This window comes from Pimephales promelas, chromosome 25 (genome assembly GCF_988280905.1).
Source record: "Pimephales promelas chromosome 25, fPimPro1.hap1.1, whole genome shotgun sequence".
Taxonomy (NCBI): domain Eukaryota; kingdom Metazoa; phylum Chordata; class Actinopteri; order Cypriniformes; family Leuciscidae; genus Pimephales; species Pimephales promelas.
In genome coordinates this window covers 9,532,305-9,550,602 of record NC_142793.1, presented here as the reverse complement: position 1 = coordinate 9,550,602, position 18,298 = coordinate 9,532,305, and the positions used below count along the sequence as shown (strand labels likewise).

General features: G+C 34.7%; 1 protein-coding gene and 1 long non-coding RNA gene across 2 annotated transcripts in view; both read left to right on the top strand.

Annotated features, from left to right (window-relative positions):
• The window catches only part of LOC120473373 (uncharacterized), a 46,320-nt gene that overhangs the window by 6,837 nt on the left and 21,185 nt on the right, over window positions 1-18,298 (top strand). The window contains exons 2-3 of the mRNA XM_039663176.2: window positions 16,038-16,111; window positions 18,172-18,257. Coding sequence (XP_039519110.2) covers window positions 16,046-16,111; window positions 18,172-18,257 — 152 coding nt within the window. The 5' untranslated portion in view covers window positions 16,038-16,045. The remainder of the gene's footprint in view (window positions 1-16,037; window positions 16,112-18,171; window positions 18,258-18,298) is intronic.
• Window positions 939-4,661, top strand: LOC120478541 (uncharacterized). The gene is made up of 4 exons (XR_016150699.1): window positions 939-1,096; window positions 1,691-1,759; window positions 2,125-2,225; window positions 2,903-4,661. It is a non-coding gene; the product is annotated as an uncharacterized LOC120478541 (long non-coding RNA).

The following is an 18,298-nucleotide window of genomic DNA, read 5'->3' as shown; positions in this document are numbered from 1 at the left end:
ATGCTGGGTCACATTATCCGTGTATTTTCTGGAATCTCTGTGTGAAAGGGGCCCCTGCAAACATGCCCCTGCGGGGCCGACGCTGGCTTTTTGTGGGCACAGTGGGCTAGGGCCAGCCCACGCCAAACCTAAACAGGCCCAGTGCGGGTTGCCCAGACGAGGCCCACAGCTTTGGGCTCACTGCGGGCTATCAGTGAGCAGCCCACACTAGCGGGCTGCCCACATTAAGCCCATGATGGCCCACTGTGGGCCATCCCATTCGGGCCCATGAGCAGGTTTTGCACCTTTGGGCCCATGCGGGTTTAGTTTATGTAGCCCACATTTAGATTTGCCCACATGCCCACAATGTCGTCAGTACGTCCTCTAATCATAATAACTTGGTAATTTTAATTCTCTTAAAAATTAAAAAAAATAATAATAAAATATATATATATATATATATATATATATATTAAGAGAATAAGAAAGCACTAATAATATATATATATATATATATATATATAAAGAGAATAAGAAAGCACTAATAACTTGGTCATTTTAATTCTCTTAAAATTTTTTTTTAAACAATTTAAATATATATATATATATATATATATATATATATATATATATATATATAAGAGAATAAGAAAGCACTCTTTATATAAAGATGGTAATGAAATTACCTGTGGCCTGTTGCAGTTTCATTCCACACTTTATGTTACATATTTATATTACACGTTGCTCTTTATATTACATGTAGGCCTTTATATAATACAGATGTCATGAAATTGCTTTACAATAAAAGTAAAAGCAAAATGGTATTAAAAAGCATAATTGTCAACTGAATGGGTCATAGAACTACACAATGAGTTTAAATTCATTATATAAAATTAATGATATTTTAAATTGTTAAATGTTATAATTCTAGATGTTTATTTAAATGCTGCGTGCCGTGTTCTATGGTTTCAATATGGGCGTACGTGCGCGAGTCGCATTCAAATCTGATTCAAAGACAGGAGCGCGCGCGAGCAGATGGAAACCATGGAAACGAGGAAACCCATCAACTGACAAACAGCAAACTAGCGTCTCTCACTGTTGTTTTCTCTGCTTTCAGGTAAGTCTAGTTACCAAAATCACACAAATAATACATACAAACCTTCCTGATATATGTCTTACGTGTAATTGATACACTTCTGTTGAATATTTACTTTATAGAAATAGTTTTGTGTCCTCGATAAAGTCCGTTAGCATCTGACTGAACCGTTTTCAGAAGAGCTAACGTTAACGTTAAGTTGTTTACGTTACAATTGAGCTCTTGTTTTACATAAGTGTGGGTTTTTAACCACATTTTTGTGTTGATAACAGTTTTTGATAGTTTGTTTTGCTGGTAATTTGTCAATGGGTGATTGGAAGTTAGCTAAGTTAATTTATTTAACCTTGAAAGAATTCATTGTAACGTACTTAATGACGTCATTTACAAATATTGGTAATAAGTGATTTCAGAAGGAACAAGAAAAAAACACAACAAAGGGGAATTATTGTTTAATCATGATAATTATTTCATATGCATTATTGCACAATATATTACCTTAAGATTTTTTATTTAGCTATGCTCTAGCTTGCTTCCTTGTATTAAACCCTTTGTTCTATTGTAAATTCAATGTAATATTGTTGGCTCTGTGACACATTGCATGTTATTTTCTTGAAGATCATCATAGATGTCCTGCTGCACCCCCTGGGGTCCAAGACAATCTCCACGGCTATGACCTCGACTATAGTAAGCAAAACTTCATACATACTGTTTAATTGTTGTGGGTCTGTAGGATTTATGATTTTGAATGAAGTCTCTCACTTTAAATTCATTAACTACAGTTTTTTTCAGTGACATTGTACTTGAGAAGCTAAATAATAGGTGGCAAATATAATGTTATAATAGTCATAGTTATAATAATTCAGGATAATAGTCATGGGTATATATATATATATATATATATATTATTTTTTTATTTTATTTTTTCTCTGGGTGTGTTTTTAATTATGTTGGCCAATGAGACACCATACTGTCCAACTCAAAGCTATTTTTTTATGTATGTTTGACTGATAAATACTGAAATTCTTTTTACTTTCAAATGCTGAATTCAGGGGGTTATGGCTGTGCTCTTGTTACCAGATGAGATATCATTTGATCCTGTGATTCTTCAGGACAAGATCTTGATGCCATCCACACCCAGTACATGACGAAGGTGAGTTTCACAATAGCTATATCACCATCACAAACCAAGAGGCCAAACACAACAGGCCTTCATCCATATGAACTCACCCATATGTAGGAATAGGTTCCGAAACCCGGTATTAAACATTAAACGGGCCCTGGGGCCAAATTAAGGAAGACTGCAGTATCGATAAGCTCAGATGTTATCAGTTCTGCTGACGGTACTGAAGAAATTACACACACACTATTTATTATAGACATTATCTTGTGTCATTGTCATGTGTTTTTCAGGCTGGTTTGTCATTTTGTAAGAGTAGAGAGAGGCTGTACCTCAGTGAAGACTTATTTTACATTAGATAATTCAATTTCCGTACGTGATAAGTTAGATTTTCCGAAAAAACTTCATGCACTGCTTATTTCAATTGTATTTTTCTTCTATTGAATTTATCAATACTTGTAATTTGTTATAATTTTCAATGCAGATTCACTCAATAATCTCTTGAAATTTGTTTTTATATCGCAATATATATAGCAGCAGATAAACAAAATGTTTTATTTAAGGTTTTTAGTATTGTGCAGCTCTAATATTGAGCATTTAACCTGATTGAACCTGGAATTGTTATAATAACCTGGAATAATTTGTGATACCAGATGTATGATTATGTATGATAGATTTTGAACTGTATTTTTTTTTTTTTTTTTTTGCAGGTTTTCTGGGATCCACAGTGGAAGGCATCAAGGCGTGAGATGTTGGCTGGACAGATGTACCTGTACACCACACCGACCTCTGCTTTTACATGGATGGCGGATTACTATCATGTTCTGTAAAGGTTTCATTATAGCAAAGCAGAGCACCTGTGACAGTGGAATCTGTAGGTGTAACGTAGTCAGTTAAAAGTAGTCAGGTGTAAAGTAGTCACAGAGAGAACGTTTTTTTTTTTTTAAGTTTCAAACTTTTTTCTCTTTCACAAAAAACACTGCAGTTACAGCTTTTCAAATTCTTCATTGGAGGTGTACAAATAATTTTCTTTTTTTCAAATCACAAAAAGGGCTGTGCAAAAATTAATTGCAATTAATCGCATCCAAAATAAAAGTCTGTGTTTACATAATATATTTGTGTGTGCTGTATATAATTATTTTGTATATATAAATACCTATGCATGCATGTATATATTTAAGAATTATTTGCACTTAAATTCTGTGTATATATATATATATATATATATATATATATATATATGAATACATAATCTATATTATATAAATATAAATATTTTATATATGAATAACACATTTTCTTAAATATATACATGCATGTGTGTGTATTTATATATACAATATAGGGCTGTGTAACGATTAATTGCATCAAAAATAAAAGTTTGTGTTTACATGATATATGTCTGTATAATTATTTTGTATATATAAATACACACATATGCATGTATATATTTAAGAAAAATGTGTTATTGATATATCAAAGATTTGTATTTATGTATAATATTAATTTTGTATAAACATATATACAGTACAAACATGCAAATATTTCTTAAATATATACATGCATGTGTGTGTATTTATATATACAAAATAATTATACACACTACACAAACGTATATAATTTATGTGAACACAAACTTTTATTTTGGATGTGATTAATCGCGATTAATCGTTTCACAGCCCTAATACAAAATAATTATATACAGCACACACAAATATATTATGTAAACACAGACTTTTATTTTGAATGCAATTAATCGCAATTAACTTTTGCACAGCCCTGTAAGAAATGTATGCTGACATTTAAGGCACGGCCACACGGGGTTTGAGCATATGTGACTGTGAATGAAAAGTGAAGTGTGACCACATGAGAATAGCCAAACAGTATAGATGATTCACAAAATTATACACCAAGAAATGTGCATAATTGGCCAAAATGTTACTGTTTATCAACAAAAATATGACCCTATGAGTTTGGTAATTTTTAGAATAGGATTTGTGCAACTGCAATGAAGAATTTAACTGATGTTTTGTGTAACTGATGTGTTGTGTTTGTGAGAGAGAGAAAGCAAAGAAAAAGAGGTTTGCAACTCATAAAACATTTTCTCGAAGACTAAAAATCTACAAATTGCACTGTTATAGGGACTCTGTTTAGCTTCAATATTACTAGATATAATACAGTGTCAATCTTATTAACTACTATTTATTTTGTATAAAATCATATACAGTATACAGGTAAAAAATTTGGAAACATTTTGGAAGAAGTCTATTCTGCTTATCAAGCTTGCATTTATTTGCATTTATTTAAAAAAAAAACTTTTTAATATTGTGAAATTTTATCATAATGTAAAACAGCTGTTTTCTATGTTTCTGTTTTTTATGTGAATATATAATAGTGTAATTATATTATATATAATAACCTGAATTTAATGTTTTATGTTTTGTAATTAATAAATACATTGATTTGAAATCCCTTTGACTTCTGTACATTTGTGAAAATACAGAAATTAGTTATGTGGTGACTGCATTCAGATGTATAGAATAATTGTTTTTCCCAAAGACTTATAGTTATATTAGCCAAAAAGTATTTATAGTGAAACAGATTAATTGTGAACTATATCTATTGTTGTAGATGCCCTGTGTGTGCGGTGCGGGCCCTGTGTGGGCTTAGTGAGGGATTCCTTGGGGCTAAGTGAGGGCTGCCCATGCAGGGCCAACGTTTTGTGGGCCCAGTGTGCGGGCCCTGTGTGGGTTTAGTGAGGGCTAAGTGAGGGCTGCCCATGCAGGCCCAACGTTTTGCCAATGAGCAAATTCTCATGGGCCCTGCGCTAGCAGCCTGCAGGGGGCCCTTAGGCTAGCCCTAAGTGGGCCCGGACAGGGCCAGTGCAGGCTTGTTTGCAGGGGCTAAAGTCTTCAGTGTCACATGATCTTTTAGAAATCATTCTAATAGGCTGTTTTTCTACTCATTAAACGTACTTTTATTCAGCAAGGATGCATTCAATTGATGAAAAATTACAGTAAGGGCATGTATAATGTCACAAAATAGTATATTTCAAATAACTTTTCAAATACAGTAACTACGAACTTTCTATTCCTCAAAGAATCCTGAATTGTTGTTGAAATGTTTCCAGATTTCTTTGAGCATCACAAATCCGCATATTAAAATGATTTCTAAAGGATCATGTGACACTGAAGAATTGAATAATGATGCTGAAAATACAGCTTTAACATCACAGGAATAAATTACATTTTAAAGTATATTCAAATATAAAATATATATTTTTAACAATATTACTGTTTTTTTTTTTAATAGTAGTCGGCTATATATATATATATATATATATATATATATATATACTGTATATCATTACATATCTTGGTTGAACTCTAATGCAGAATGCGGTCTGTTATATCTTAACTGTGCTAAGTAAGTATAACACACCGTATGCACACTGTTGCCATGAAAAAAGGAGCATTGCCATGATTCCAAGAACACAGGATGAGATGTTACTATCCTTTGTGCAAGCACTTCCAAGAGTTCATGAACAGTGAGCCTCATGAATTTGGGGATCGCATCGTCAGCAGTGTACCTTTGGTTCATAGGGTGTTTCGGCCTTTCACACTATACACCCTCTCCAAAGGCGGCCAGCGACAGGGTGATCAAACCTGCGCTTGCGTCCCATTCCCAATTAGACATGGAGTTGCCTTGTTGTTGACAGGCAACATCCCATGGACACAGTTCTGCTCACTCTGGAGGATAAACTCCTTTAAATCAATAAACACCCTTTTAAATCAATATTTTGTGTCAAGTTATTGATTTATTTGATAGGTAGCTGTGTAATAAGTGGGATAATGTAGAGCGAGGCGATTGTTATTGCGAAACCCCTTCAGGCTGACTCAAGAAAAACACTCAGGGTCCTGATCAGCCTGTCGGGGTAGTATTCTCTACAACAACCCCCTTGCTCTACATTATCCCAATTTATCCCTATTTTAAACAAATGTAAATCTATTTTCCTGTTACACTTTATTTAAACATTACATAATATATGACCAAATATACAATAACTCTATTTTGTATTTTTTTACACTATGTAATGTTCTAGGCTATTTATTAAAACTTAACCAAGTATAAATATCATGAAGTTAGTGTGTTTGCAAATGTTTACATGTATTCCAAAATAATACCTAAACTGTAGGAACAATAAACAATGCATATTAATTGTGGAGTAATATTCTGATTTTCCTTTTATAATTTCAGCCCATTTCAAGTTTGATTTTGATTAGGGATGCACCGATATGAAAATTTTGGCCGATACGATAACCGATAATTCTTTATATTTGAAAGCCGATAACCGATATATTGGCCGATAAATCTAAATCCAAATTTTTAGACAATTTTTGAGAGGAAATAATACATTTACATTATATACTGAAGGAAATAATACATTATTTATCAGCTTTTAGATATCGGCTAAATATTCTTGTGGGGCCGATAACGATAGCATTAAAAATGATCATATATCGGCCGATACCGATAATGTGGCCGATATATCATGCATCCCTAATTTTGATGTGACCTAAAGTTGTTTATTAACTTTTTAATCCCCCCCCCCCCATATTATTATGATTATGATGATGATAAATATTATTATTTAATAATATTGGGCCTATTATTACAGTACAATGAATTATATGATTCACATATGAACATATTCTAAAAAAAGAAATTTTTAGAGAATTCTAATTATATTTATACATTTTCTTAATGTCACAGTTTAGTGATATTTGCGTTGTTTTATTTTTGTAATATCAATGATGTTCTGGTCCAGTTTTTTTTTTTTTTTTTTTTTTTTTTTTTTGAGGAGACACTGTGAGACGGTGTGTGTGAAATACTCTATAGATCATCTGGGTAGAAATGAACATGTTGCAGCATGTCTAATAATAGGTTTATGGATTCGTTTTTTTTTTCCTGCAGCTTCTAGAAGACTGTGGTGTAAAAGTGATGTGTGAGTCCATTTTTGCTCTTGAAATGATCTCATTAATTATTTTAATCTTCAACCTTTTAAAGTTGTCAAGATATCTAGCTGTCAAACCTTCAGCATAATAATTCTGCAGAAGTTTGACGGAAACTCTGCAGTTCTGTCGTGTTATTGGTGGTCTACCATTTTTCATTAGTCGATCAGATGATAACACTGCGAAAAGGTTGTGACATTAAGATATGATTCAGGCACTAAGAAATACAGTTTCATCTAGTTGATTTGGCCTCTTGAGTTCTCCCTGGGGAATAGTCCGGGGGACGTTGGGTTCATAGGAAATAGGCTGAGCTATTTTAACAGAACATTACTAATGTTAATTCGCCAGACTTGGGCAACAAACAATGAACAATGTTTTTTCATTGTTTTTAGCTTTGTGCTAACATATTCTGATCCATAAATAAAAATAATATGATTATTTTTCAGTGTATTAAAAGGTTAATACCCCCAAAATTAGTATACTAAGAAAATGTTCTTTATTCCTTTTTTCTGTAATGAATTGCTCTGGATTGGTTGACTGGCTTATTGTATAGAAGTTTAGGATGTATTGGTACATAGTAGAAAGGCTTATCAAGTTATATTTTTGATTATTAAATCAACTGTTTGTTTCTCAGGGATATTTCATAGTGTGTATCGCATGCTGAACTTGTCATGACGTCTGATTATTTGAGTAGTTTTTGGCATTGCATCACTGCATATAGTCCAAACTTGTTCTCTGCAAAGCTCAGAAGATCCATGGCATATAAATGAGAAACTTGCACGAGATCATACAAAACACCCATTTATAGAACGTGACGCATGTATTTTAATTGATTGGTTGTTTGAGTTTTGAGGTTCGGTGAGATTTCTGTAGTTTGACTTTGCAACTTTAAACTATGTGGTTGGACTTTCTTCAAACCTAAAGAAAGTGATGTATCTAAACCTTCACTTTTGTACACAGTTTATTAAAGGGATAGTTCACTTTGAAATTAATTTTTGGGATGTTTCAGCTTACCTCAAGGGCATCCAAGATGTAGGTGTCTTTGTTTCCACGGTATTTTCAATTTTGATATTTTTAGGTCAAACCGTTCTTGTCTGTCAGTCATATAATGGAGGTATATTGGGTCCACCTCAAAGAGCATGCACAGAGAAGTCCAAATTAAGCATGATTTAATGACTCGTAAATGTAAGTATACACATTGATGGCCTAAGACATGAAACGAGCGGTTTCCGGTGCTTGCGCACACCGAAGTGTCCGTGCCTTCAGATCACTTGGAAGTGACTGTGGTTACAAGAGGTAAAAAGATATAAATACTATTCGTTTTTCTCAAACAAACCGCTCGTTTCGTGTCTTAGGCCATCAATGTGTACTTACATTTACGAGTCATTAAATCATGTTTAATTTGGACCTCTCTGCATGCTCTTTGAGGTGGACCCCATATACCTCCATTATATGACTGATAGACATGACCTAAAAATATTATTAGACCTAAAAATATCAAAATAGAAAATACTGTGGAAACAAAGACAACTACATATTGGATGCTCTTGAGTTAAGCTGAAACAAATCAAAAAATCATTTCAAAGTGAACTATCCCTTTAAATATAACCTACATGGGGAAGTTCAAGTTTTCAGTTCTCATAACCCAAAACAGTCCATGAACAATGTCCTCTAAAGCTGCGCGTGTGCGCAGAAAATAATAAAATGCCATGCCAAGGACCAACGTGAAATGTGTGGAAATCCATTTGATTGTAGTTTAAGTGAGAAATAATTTCAGAGTGAAAACTGGTGAATGCAGTTTACAGCTTTCATAGAAAGAGAATTGATGTGAGCGCATGTGATTGGCAGTGAGTCATGTGTGCAGAGGCAACGAGAAACAAAAAGACATGTGAAACATAATTACATCATAATGTTTTAAAGAAGAGTGGTTTGATTAAAGTGGTGGAAATAACGGTTGATGGATACAGAACAGTAACAATTACACACCCACCCGCGTGAAACTCAAAATACATCATTAGTTTAAATCGATGTCTTTGTGTGTGGGGGAGTTAGATTACTATTAAAGAGTTCACATATTCACTTTTCTTGAAAATATTTAGCTATTAGATCTATTAATGCTTCATTTTGTTTTCATAGTATAATAATATAATATGTAAACAATTTATTTTATTTTTTTTTTACAAATTGAAGCATTTAAAATGATATATTCTATCACTTCAAATACTTTAATTTGTTTTTTATATTATCTTATATTAGGCCTATATTTTGTTATATTATAAGGCTAAATAAAGAATCTCACAAAGGTATTGTTTAGGTTATAGGCTTATATTTTATTATATATTATAAGGCTAAATAAAGAACATCCACTTTAGGTCTCATTGCCATTATTGCAAAATATTGGAAATTCATAAGCAATATGATTTTATATGTTTAATGCTTCCTGTACACAATTCATTGACTGTACTAAAACACTTTATGGTTTTCCCAAACCATCTCAGTGTAACAGCTTACTTTTCTTGCTTACTATATTCTATTATTGTAAAGAATTGAACTGTCCTGCTGAAGTTTTTGCAAATTATTTTTCATAGTATTTCTTGGTAACGACTGTACAGTTAACAAAAAATCAGATAACCTGAAATGTGCTTCATTTAGTCAGTGACTTCTTAATTAACTGCTTGTTTTTCAAAAAATATGATTTAATACCAATAAGTTACATCAAGGGTCAAATAAAATAGAAATGGCACTTTCAAGTTAAAAGTTACAACTGAATGTTGAAACCATTGTGTTTCTATGCTGTACAGGTATAAATAATATTTTTGCTCAGGTGGCGAAACATGTCCGCCCAATAGAAAAAAAAATTGCGCAGCAAGAAAAAAAAAGAGGGAACATTGTCCATGAATGGTGATTATTCACACTTTCATGTAAACTGTAGTGCGTCTATGGCTGTGCATTGCTCTTGTTGGTGGTTGCATGTCTGAGTATTGGCTTCTGCCAGTAAAAGCAGCTGAACTGAGCACAGATCAGTGCTTAGGACGGTTCTCCGTCAGCACTTTTTCACTGCCCTCCTGCCACTGGCCTGTGATTGATGCAAAGCAAGCACTCCTGCTGTGCAAACGTTGGCGGTGGCACACCTGTATTCCTTTGGCTGAACACCAAATGGCATTTTCAACAGGATCCAACTGTGGATTTAGAGTTGGCACTGAGTTTTAAAGAAACAATTTAGATGGGGGAAAATCCATTGGTTTGATGCTAGGAGTCACAAATGGGGATCCAAAAACTTAAAGATGATAAACATTTGCACAACAAAGTAGTTTCAGACCATGAGCTTCTCAGATACAATTGTGCTGGTTTTGTCTGAAACATCAATGAGAAATGGCTGCTTCCTAGTGCACTTATAATTGCAAGCATGAGGTTATTAGTTTAGATCTGTGGGTGACCTCTCTGTATTTAGCTTCATGAGAAAATTGAAACCGCTTTAACCTTCATTTTAAATAGTGTGGAGGAAAATGCATTCTCAAAAACCATTTATTGCTTTTGAGTTTTGACCAAACGGATAGACGTTTATGCAGGCATTGCTATAATCCGACTTGTAGTGGCCAACATGATTTCTCTCAAGCCATTAAGTTCCATGACTCGTAGACAAGACTGCGGTGAATAAATTATGCTTGCATCTCTTGCTTGACCTGTTTTCCCTGGTCAGCTTATAGGAGACGTAATGTTTCTCAAAGAAGCCTTTCCCTATTGCAGTAAATGAAAGTGTTTTGGCTCCAGATCAAGTCTTAAGACGGATCCGTTTACTGTGGCACATTTGACTTCTCACGAGGGTGGTAGTTATGTGTATAGTGCTATTCCTTCTTTACCATTGTCGTGTATTTTCTTCCTTGACCAGCAATAATGACCACTGACGACTTGAATTGAATAAACTGAACTGTTTACTGAAGTTTCTGAACTTGAATCATTAGATACAGCGCTCGCACATGAAATCAATCTCTTTCTCTTTTTTTTCCTTCATACACTGATGCATTATTGGTAGAATTCTCTTAAAGCTGAACACCCCCATTAATGTCAAACTGTTTCTGTTATTATTAAAGATAACAAATTCACATTTCTGTTCTGATTAATTTACAACAACCATAGACAACATGGTGGTAGCCTCAATCGGGTCATGGGGTCTATACGACCCAATCGACTTTAACTTAATTAAAAAAAAAGGTTCCCTTCATCTCAGTGGAATAAGATTATGTGACTTTTCATGCATTATCTTTCTGTTCTGAAGGTATGTAAAAAAAAAAAAATTTTTTACACTTCTGGTCTTTGGGGTCAATATGACCCCACTTTGAAATGAATGGTAAATGTGAAAAAAAAAAAAAAAAAACGAAATATGTTTTATTCACGTGTCAAAAAAAAAAAATCTGGCATAAATCTGAAAATTTTTACACAGAAATGAATGCCTAGTACTGGAGCATAAATGCAATGTACGTATCATAAAAAATAATATTTCATATGCACGCTAGTGTAGTTGATGAATTGTGTGGTATATGGATACAAAAGTACTTTATTTCTCCAATGAATAGATGAGAAGTAAACAAAAAAAAAAAGATATATTATTTGTATGATTAAAAATTGATATTTTTTGTACAATTACTCAATCAATTGTTGGGGTCGTATAGACCCAAAAGTGTAAACAGGAAACGAAGACCATTTGAAGGTTAAAACAAAAATCCTGGCGTTATTTACTCTAACCCAATCCAAATCTATAGGCTTATTGCATGGAACATATTATTAAATAAATAGTTCCTCCCAAAACAAATATTTGTTTTGTATTTCTTCCATAGAACATAAAATGAGGAACGCTGAATAATATAATGACACCTCTTTATCAAATAACATTTCTATTTTTTGTCATCTACAGAAGAAATAAAGTCATATTGATTTAGAATGAAATGAATGTGAGTAAATTATTCCTTACACTGTAAAAAAGTATTGTTGGTTTAACTTAAAAAAATTAAGCAACCTGGGTGCCTTAAAATTTTAAGTTGACTGAACTGGAAAAAGTGAGTTAATACAATGAAGGAGATTAATTTAATCATCAGAAACTCAAAAAAATAAGTTATCTCAACTAGATAAATTATTTAAGTTGATTTGACATAAGAAAAAATGTTGTGATAACAAATCTTGAAAATATATATTTTTTTACAGTCTAGCAACCGTATAACATTCAGCTCACGTGTCGATTTATGATCTTAAAACAGTGACTTGAAAAAATGTGCACAGTACAAACCTTTAGGAAGAAACTGGAAAGGTTAAAAAATTGCACCGTTTTCTGAGAGTGAAAAGAAGTTTGAAAGGGAACTTGGGTTTCCTTTTATAAGATGTGATGTTTTGAGTAGGACAGGTGGTTAAACAGAGAAAGGTGGCCATGTGTCTCAGCAGAGCAGTTGTCTGGTGAACTGTAGACTATATGAGTCCCACCTGTCCACAGGGGACGTGAACTAACAGACCTCGCTAGTTTTCAACACATGGTGAGTAGAGTATCAGCTGCGTCAGTTTCTGAATACATGCTGAGTTTCACACGACTCAGTCACTTTACCTTCTCAGTTCATTTGAATCCTCAAATAATCTTCTCTTAAATTATCCAAAATCACAAGATACATTTTCATAGATTTTGTGATAACGCTTCATTTTACAGTCCAGTTATCCATGTAAATACTATGTACTTATTTTAGTAACTACAATTAATGGGTAATAACTAGTACTAACCCTGAACCTACCCCTAAACCTACCCCTGTTCCATGTACTTACCTTATATTAGCCAGTACTTTCTTGGTAAGTAAGTACACTGTAAGTATACTGTAATTTCTGTACCGTAAAAGGAAGCGTTACCGATTTTGCTTCTACATGTAGAATCTAATTGGTCTAACTTTTGAGTCGGACTTTTGAGTTACATTTTTATCCCAAGTGACTTAAAAGGATAGTTCACGCAAAAAAAAATTACTCACCCTCATTTCATTCCATGTAAGACTTTCGCATCATCGCAACAAAAGTTAATATATTTTTAATGAAATCTGAGTGATTTTTGTCCAGTCATTGACAGCTATGCAACTACCACTTCAACGCTTAAAAAAGTTCATAAAGAGATCTGAAGATGAATAAAAGTCCTACAGGTTTGAAACAACATGTGATTTTTGTGATTGATTGACAGTTTTTTTTTGTTTTTTTTTTATTTTTTTAGGTGAACTATCCCTTTAAGTTTCAGGGGCTGTATTCACAAAGAATATTATCTTACCACTAGGAGTACTCCTAAATCGCATTAAAATATTTTAGCTAGGAGTTTTCTCTTAAAAGTTATTCACAATGCCTTTCTGACCTACTCTATGTAAGGAAAAATGACAACTCCTAAACTAAGAGCGAGTCTTCATTGCTATTGATGACGTCAATTCTCATGCACGAGCTTCCTCGCAATGATCTCGGTGATTGGTTGTTAGATGACTGGGCCATCATGTGGAACATAACAGACACAACAAATCATGGAATTACGACATCTTAATATGTTTGTGTCCTACACAGAATAATAATAGTAATAGGGCTGCAGTCAACCAAAGAAATTCTTAGTCGACCAAAGTCTTTTGGAAAAAACCCCCCCCCAAAAAACTGATGTTTTGATTGAACATTTTTTAAACAATTGTCAGAGCATTTATAAAACAACAACGAAAAAACATCAAAAATAAATAAAACTATAATAATAATGCAATTCTTTGAAAATTAAGTGATTTTTTTTTTAACTGCAAAAAGTGAGGAGCACAGTCCTAGGTCTATGGCGACAGTCACAATCGCGCACCTGATCACACCACACGCTACAAAAAATATAACTGCTATCTGCCACATAATGCAAAATCTTAACAAAACTCTCGTTTATACAGGCTATATTCTTCTTTATTTACAAAGCTATGAGTTAACATTTGTCCAGCCGATCTAGGCGTTTAAAAAAAGCCTAAAAACAATCTGAAATAGGCTGTGTTGTAGGAAGGCTGCAAGGCATACAGGTTTATTTTCGTTTTGTTATATTATTTAGGCTATTTTCAAATGCGTCAAGTGTACAAATAAAAAAGGAAAACATATTAAGAAATCACAATCATGATAAAGCCGTTAAAGAGGCTGCTCATGTCTTTCGTGCGCTCAAGTTGATTTCAAATGTAGGCCCGCGATGTGCGTGCTCATAATGGAGCAACGTGGTCACGGTCGCCTACCTCCACAGTCTTGTAGTCTTAGTTTAAAAATGTAGCCAGACAAAAGATTTCGATTTTGACTAAAGCCAAAACAAGTTAGCGTTCTAACTTCTACCTAAATGAATACAGCAAAGCTACCTATATCCCTTACTGAGCGCTAAGCAGCAGCGCAGCCAGCCACAGGTGCGGTTCCCGAGTGTGTGCGCTAAACTGTGGCGCAGTTACAAAAATAGCCTAAATTAAAGCATTTAAAGTTGGGGATAAAACATATTTAGAATACAGTAATAAATAACTGCTTATAAAGGAATAAATATCAAGGAGTAAATCATTGAAAATGTATTTTTAAAAAAATGCGACTGGTCGACCAATACGAATGTCAGGCGACCAAGAAGGCATCGAGTGATTAGTCGACTAAACGACTAAAGTTGACAGCCTAATGTCATTGAAATGCATATATAATGACATGTCTGTGCAGGCCCCAGTGAAGTGTAATTTTAAAAAGGCAGAGAGAGAGAAAAGCTGTTAATTCAATTAAATTAAATCAAGGTAGCCTAATACCCCAATGAAAACCGCCACTTGCCTAATAATGAAAAACGACACTTGCCTAATAATGAAAAACGACACTTGCATTAACACTGGCTTGGTTAATTGACTTCCTATTAGCCTAAATAGACTTCTTAAAGCAAAGAAATGTTGCTCCTACTGAAGAAATGTAGCCTAATAGTTCAGTGACAGTGGATTTTGAACTCGCCAAAATGGAAAAGAAGGCCCAACTGGACGCAGGATCAGTTATTGGTGTGAAAAAGAAAAAAAATAATAATAATAATTCGGCACTGGGATATCAAGCACAACTAAGCGTGAGATGGGAGAGGATTTGTTTGCAGATCAATGCAGCATTCCCACTTGTTTCGCGGACCTCCGACGACTGCAAGAGGCGGTGGTATGCACTACAATCCTTTGTGAAAAGGTCTTAGTGAGTTAGGAGTTATCTCAGACTTAGGTGCTACTTTAGAAGGGCTAAAATGTTTCGTGAATTACTCTTAGTTAAAAAAAAGTCCTAAAGTTAGGAGTGACACGCCCATTATTTTTAGGAGTTGCTCCTAAATTCGCCAGTTAGAAGCTACTTTTAGCATTAAAATTCTTTGTGAATACGGGCCCAGTTAATTTATTAATGGTTTAGTCAGCCTGCCCTGAAGTAATAAATATGGGTGGCTTGCTTTAGGCCACAATGGATAGGGCTTTATGGATTGCCACTACTGGGGTTTGAGTTTGCATTTTTCCTGACAAGACTGTTGGACTGAAAAAAAGAATGCTTGAAGAATTAGCTGACATAACAGCACATGTCTGTTTTTGGCTCATCATGAATGTGCATTTGTGCAACTTCACCTCACATGGGTGTCTCTCAGCTTCTGGCAGAACTTGGATGAATGTTGTAATATTGGTGGAATGTGAATTCCTCTGAGCATTTTAATGCGTTTAACCCAAACGGAACTGAAGGTGGATCAGTAGAGGAATAGTAATGTCAGTAACCCTCAGGGACATGTTCCCATTCATCTGGATGAGCCAGTTGGCTCAAAAGTCTTACGTTTGTTTTGTTCCTTTTTCAGATTTTGAGATGAAGAAGGACATTGATACGCTAATAGCTGAAGAACGGGCTGAAATCATCAACAAATATGAGAAGGCAAGTTACAACCTTTCAGTAGTCTACCTTCTGACTTTCTGTAATTGTTGACCTAAGTTTTGCAGACCAGTTTGAACCAATGTCCAGACAAGAGGAAACTGGTTAATGATCTGACCTTTATGGACAGCAAGGCATGCTGACAAAATAGCACAAGTAAAGTAGTAAGTAGCCATTAAAGTAAAAGTTCACCTAAAAATGATCCCATGATTTACTCACCCTCAAGCCATCTTAGGTGTATATGACTATCTTCTTTCAAACACAATCTGAGATATATTTAAAAAAATATCCGGGCTCTTCCAAGCTTTATAATGGGAGTGAACGGGGGATGAGATTTTACAACCCTAAAAAATGCATCCATCCATCATAAAAGTACGCCTTACTTTAGCAAAGCGATACTGCAAAGTCGACTTGCGCCACAAGAGTAACTCTGACGAGATGTATGACGATGTAGGATGTAGGACTATCTTGGGTTTAGACGCCTCTCGAGGTTTAAACACGGAGGGCTGTGCAACAAACTCAAGTTCCTCTTCTCTTATATTGAGATACTCCAACATTTCTCTTTAAAACTTCTCGTTTTAGACTTCTAATCGTGACCAGTGTTTTGTTTTGCTCTGTCCTCTGTCATTAAAGTCATGCGTCGGGTCAGGAGTTACTCTTCCGCTGCAAACCGATGCGTACGGCCGTCTGTCGGAAGATAGTTATTATAGCTAATAAAGTTTTAAATATGGATTTTTGTTTTTTTCATGATGGATGGATGCATTTTGAGGCCTTCAAAATCTCGCCCCCCATTCTCTAAAGATTGGAAGAGCCTGGATATTTTTAAATATAACTTTTAAAACTTTTTTGTTCGTCTGAAAGAAGATAGTCATATACACCTTGGATGGCTTGAGGGTGAGCAAATCACAGTATAATTTTCATTTTTGGGTGAACTATCCCTTTAAATCCGATGTCTTTGCAGTACATACAAGGACAATCCTCTTGGGAGAGGCAAGATTTGGGGCTGGGAGTAACCTAGGGTTAAGTGTCTTGCTCAAGGGAATGATTGTGATAACTCATGGATCAACTATACCAAATATATAACCACAGAAAAAGTTGCTGCAATTTGCTGATCTTGACAAAGAACAACTTTCCTTAGAGATGCTGCACACAACTGATGTAAGACAAGTTATATTAAGGCTGATGTATAATATGTGGGTGAAGGTAGATGTGGTTCATATTGTGGTCATTTTTGGGGGGATAGATTGTGGCTGTGTCTGCCTCACTGCCCAGTCATGAGTTCACAGACAGTGGTTTTGCAGGAATGTACGAAAGGAAATGTTTCAGACATGCTTCAGAAGCAGAAAACATCATGTGTAATGGTCTAAAACAAATTAAATTTAAATTTAATTAAATACAGCCAATATCAAAGATTTTGATAAAACCAAAATATTTGGTGTCCACAATGTGTGTTCTGCTCCACAAAATGTGTCCATCGGATGCCATTATGTTTTAATTGTGTGTGAACTGTAGACATAGGGTTGTGGGATATCATGGGCACTGAAGGTATATCTATTCTGCCTTAACATCCATCCATTGATCAACATAAAGGCTTTGACCTTTTTATGGACGGGTTTTTATGTGAGCAATGGGTCCAGACAAGTCTTATTCCCTTTGTACCTCCATACAGCTTGAGAAATCAGCATGTTTTAGCTTGCAAAACAGCCAAAATCTTTTGAGGAGGAAGCGTCTTGATGGACAACAGCTGGATGTCATGCTTACATTTCTGCTACACTGACTACAGTCTGGATGTAAATTCTCAGGATACCTTTAGATAAGTGTGTGAAGTTTATACACATAAGGAATTCAGGATTATACAGTGAAATCACTCTGTAAGAAGAAATTATGGGAGTTTCTTGTATTCCCATTTTTTTGGATCGTTCTAAACAGAGTTTGGCGTGTTTTCAAATGTTTTTATTGCCTTTTGCTGTGTCATGTTGTTATTGGATTCTCAATCGTCTCATGGATTGAGGATCTTTTGCCTTTGCTCCAGTTTCTCAGTGTGTTTGTTGGGCTGATTGCAGGGCCGGCAGGAGGGTGTGCACATTAAGCCCTGGGAGGATGCCGACTACAGCGTCTACAGGGTCACAGACCGCTTCGGTTTCCTGCAGTAAGTCTCGCCTGTCCTGGCAGTTTTGCCACTCAGTCTAA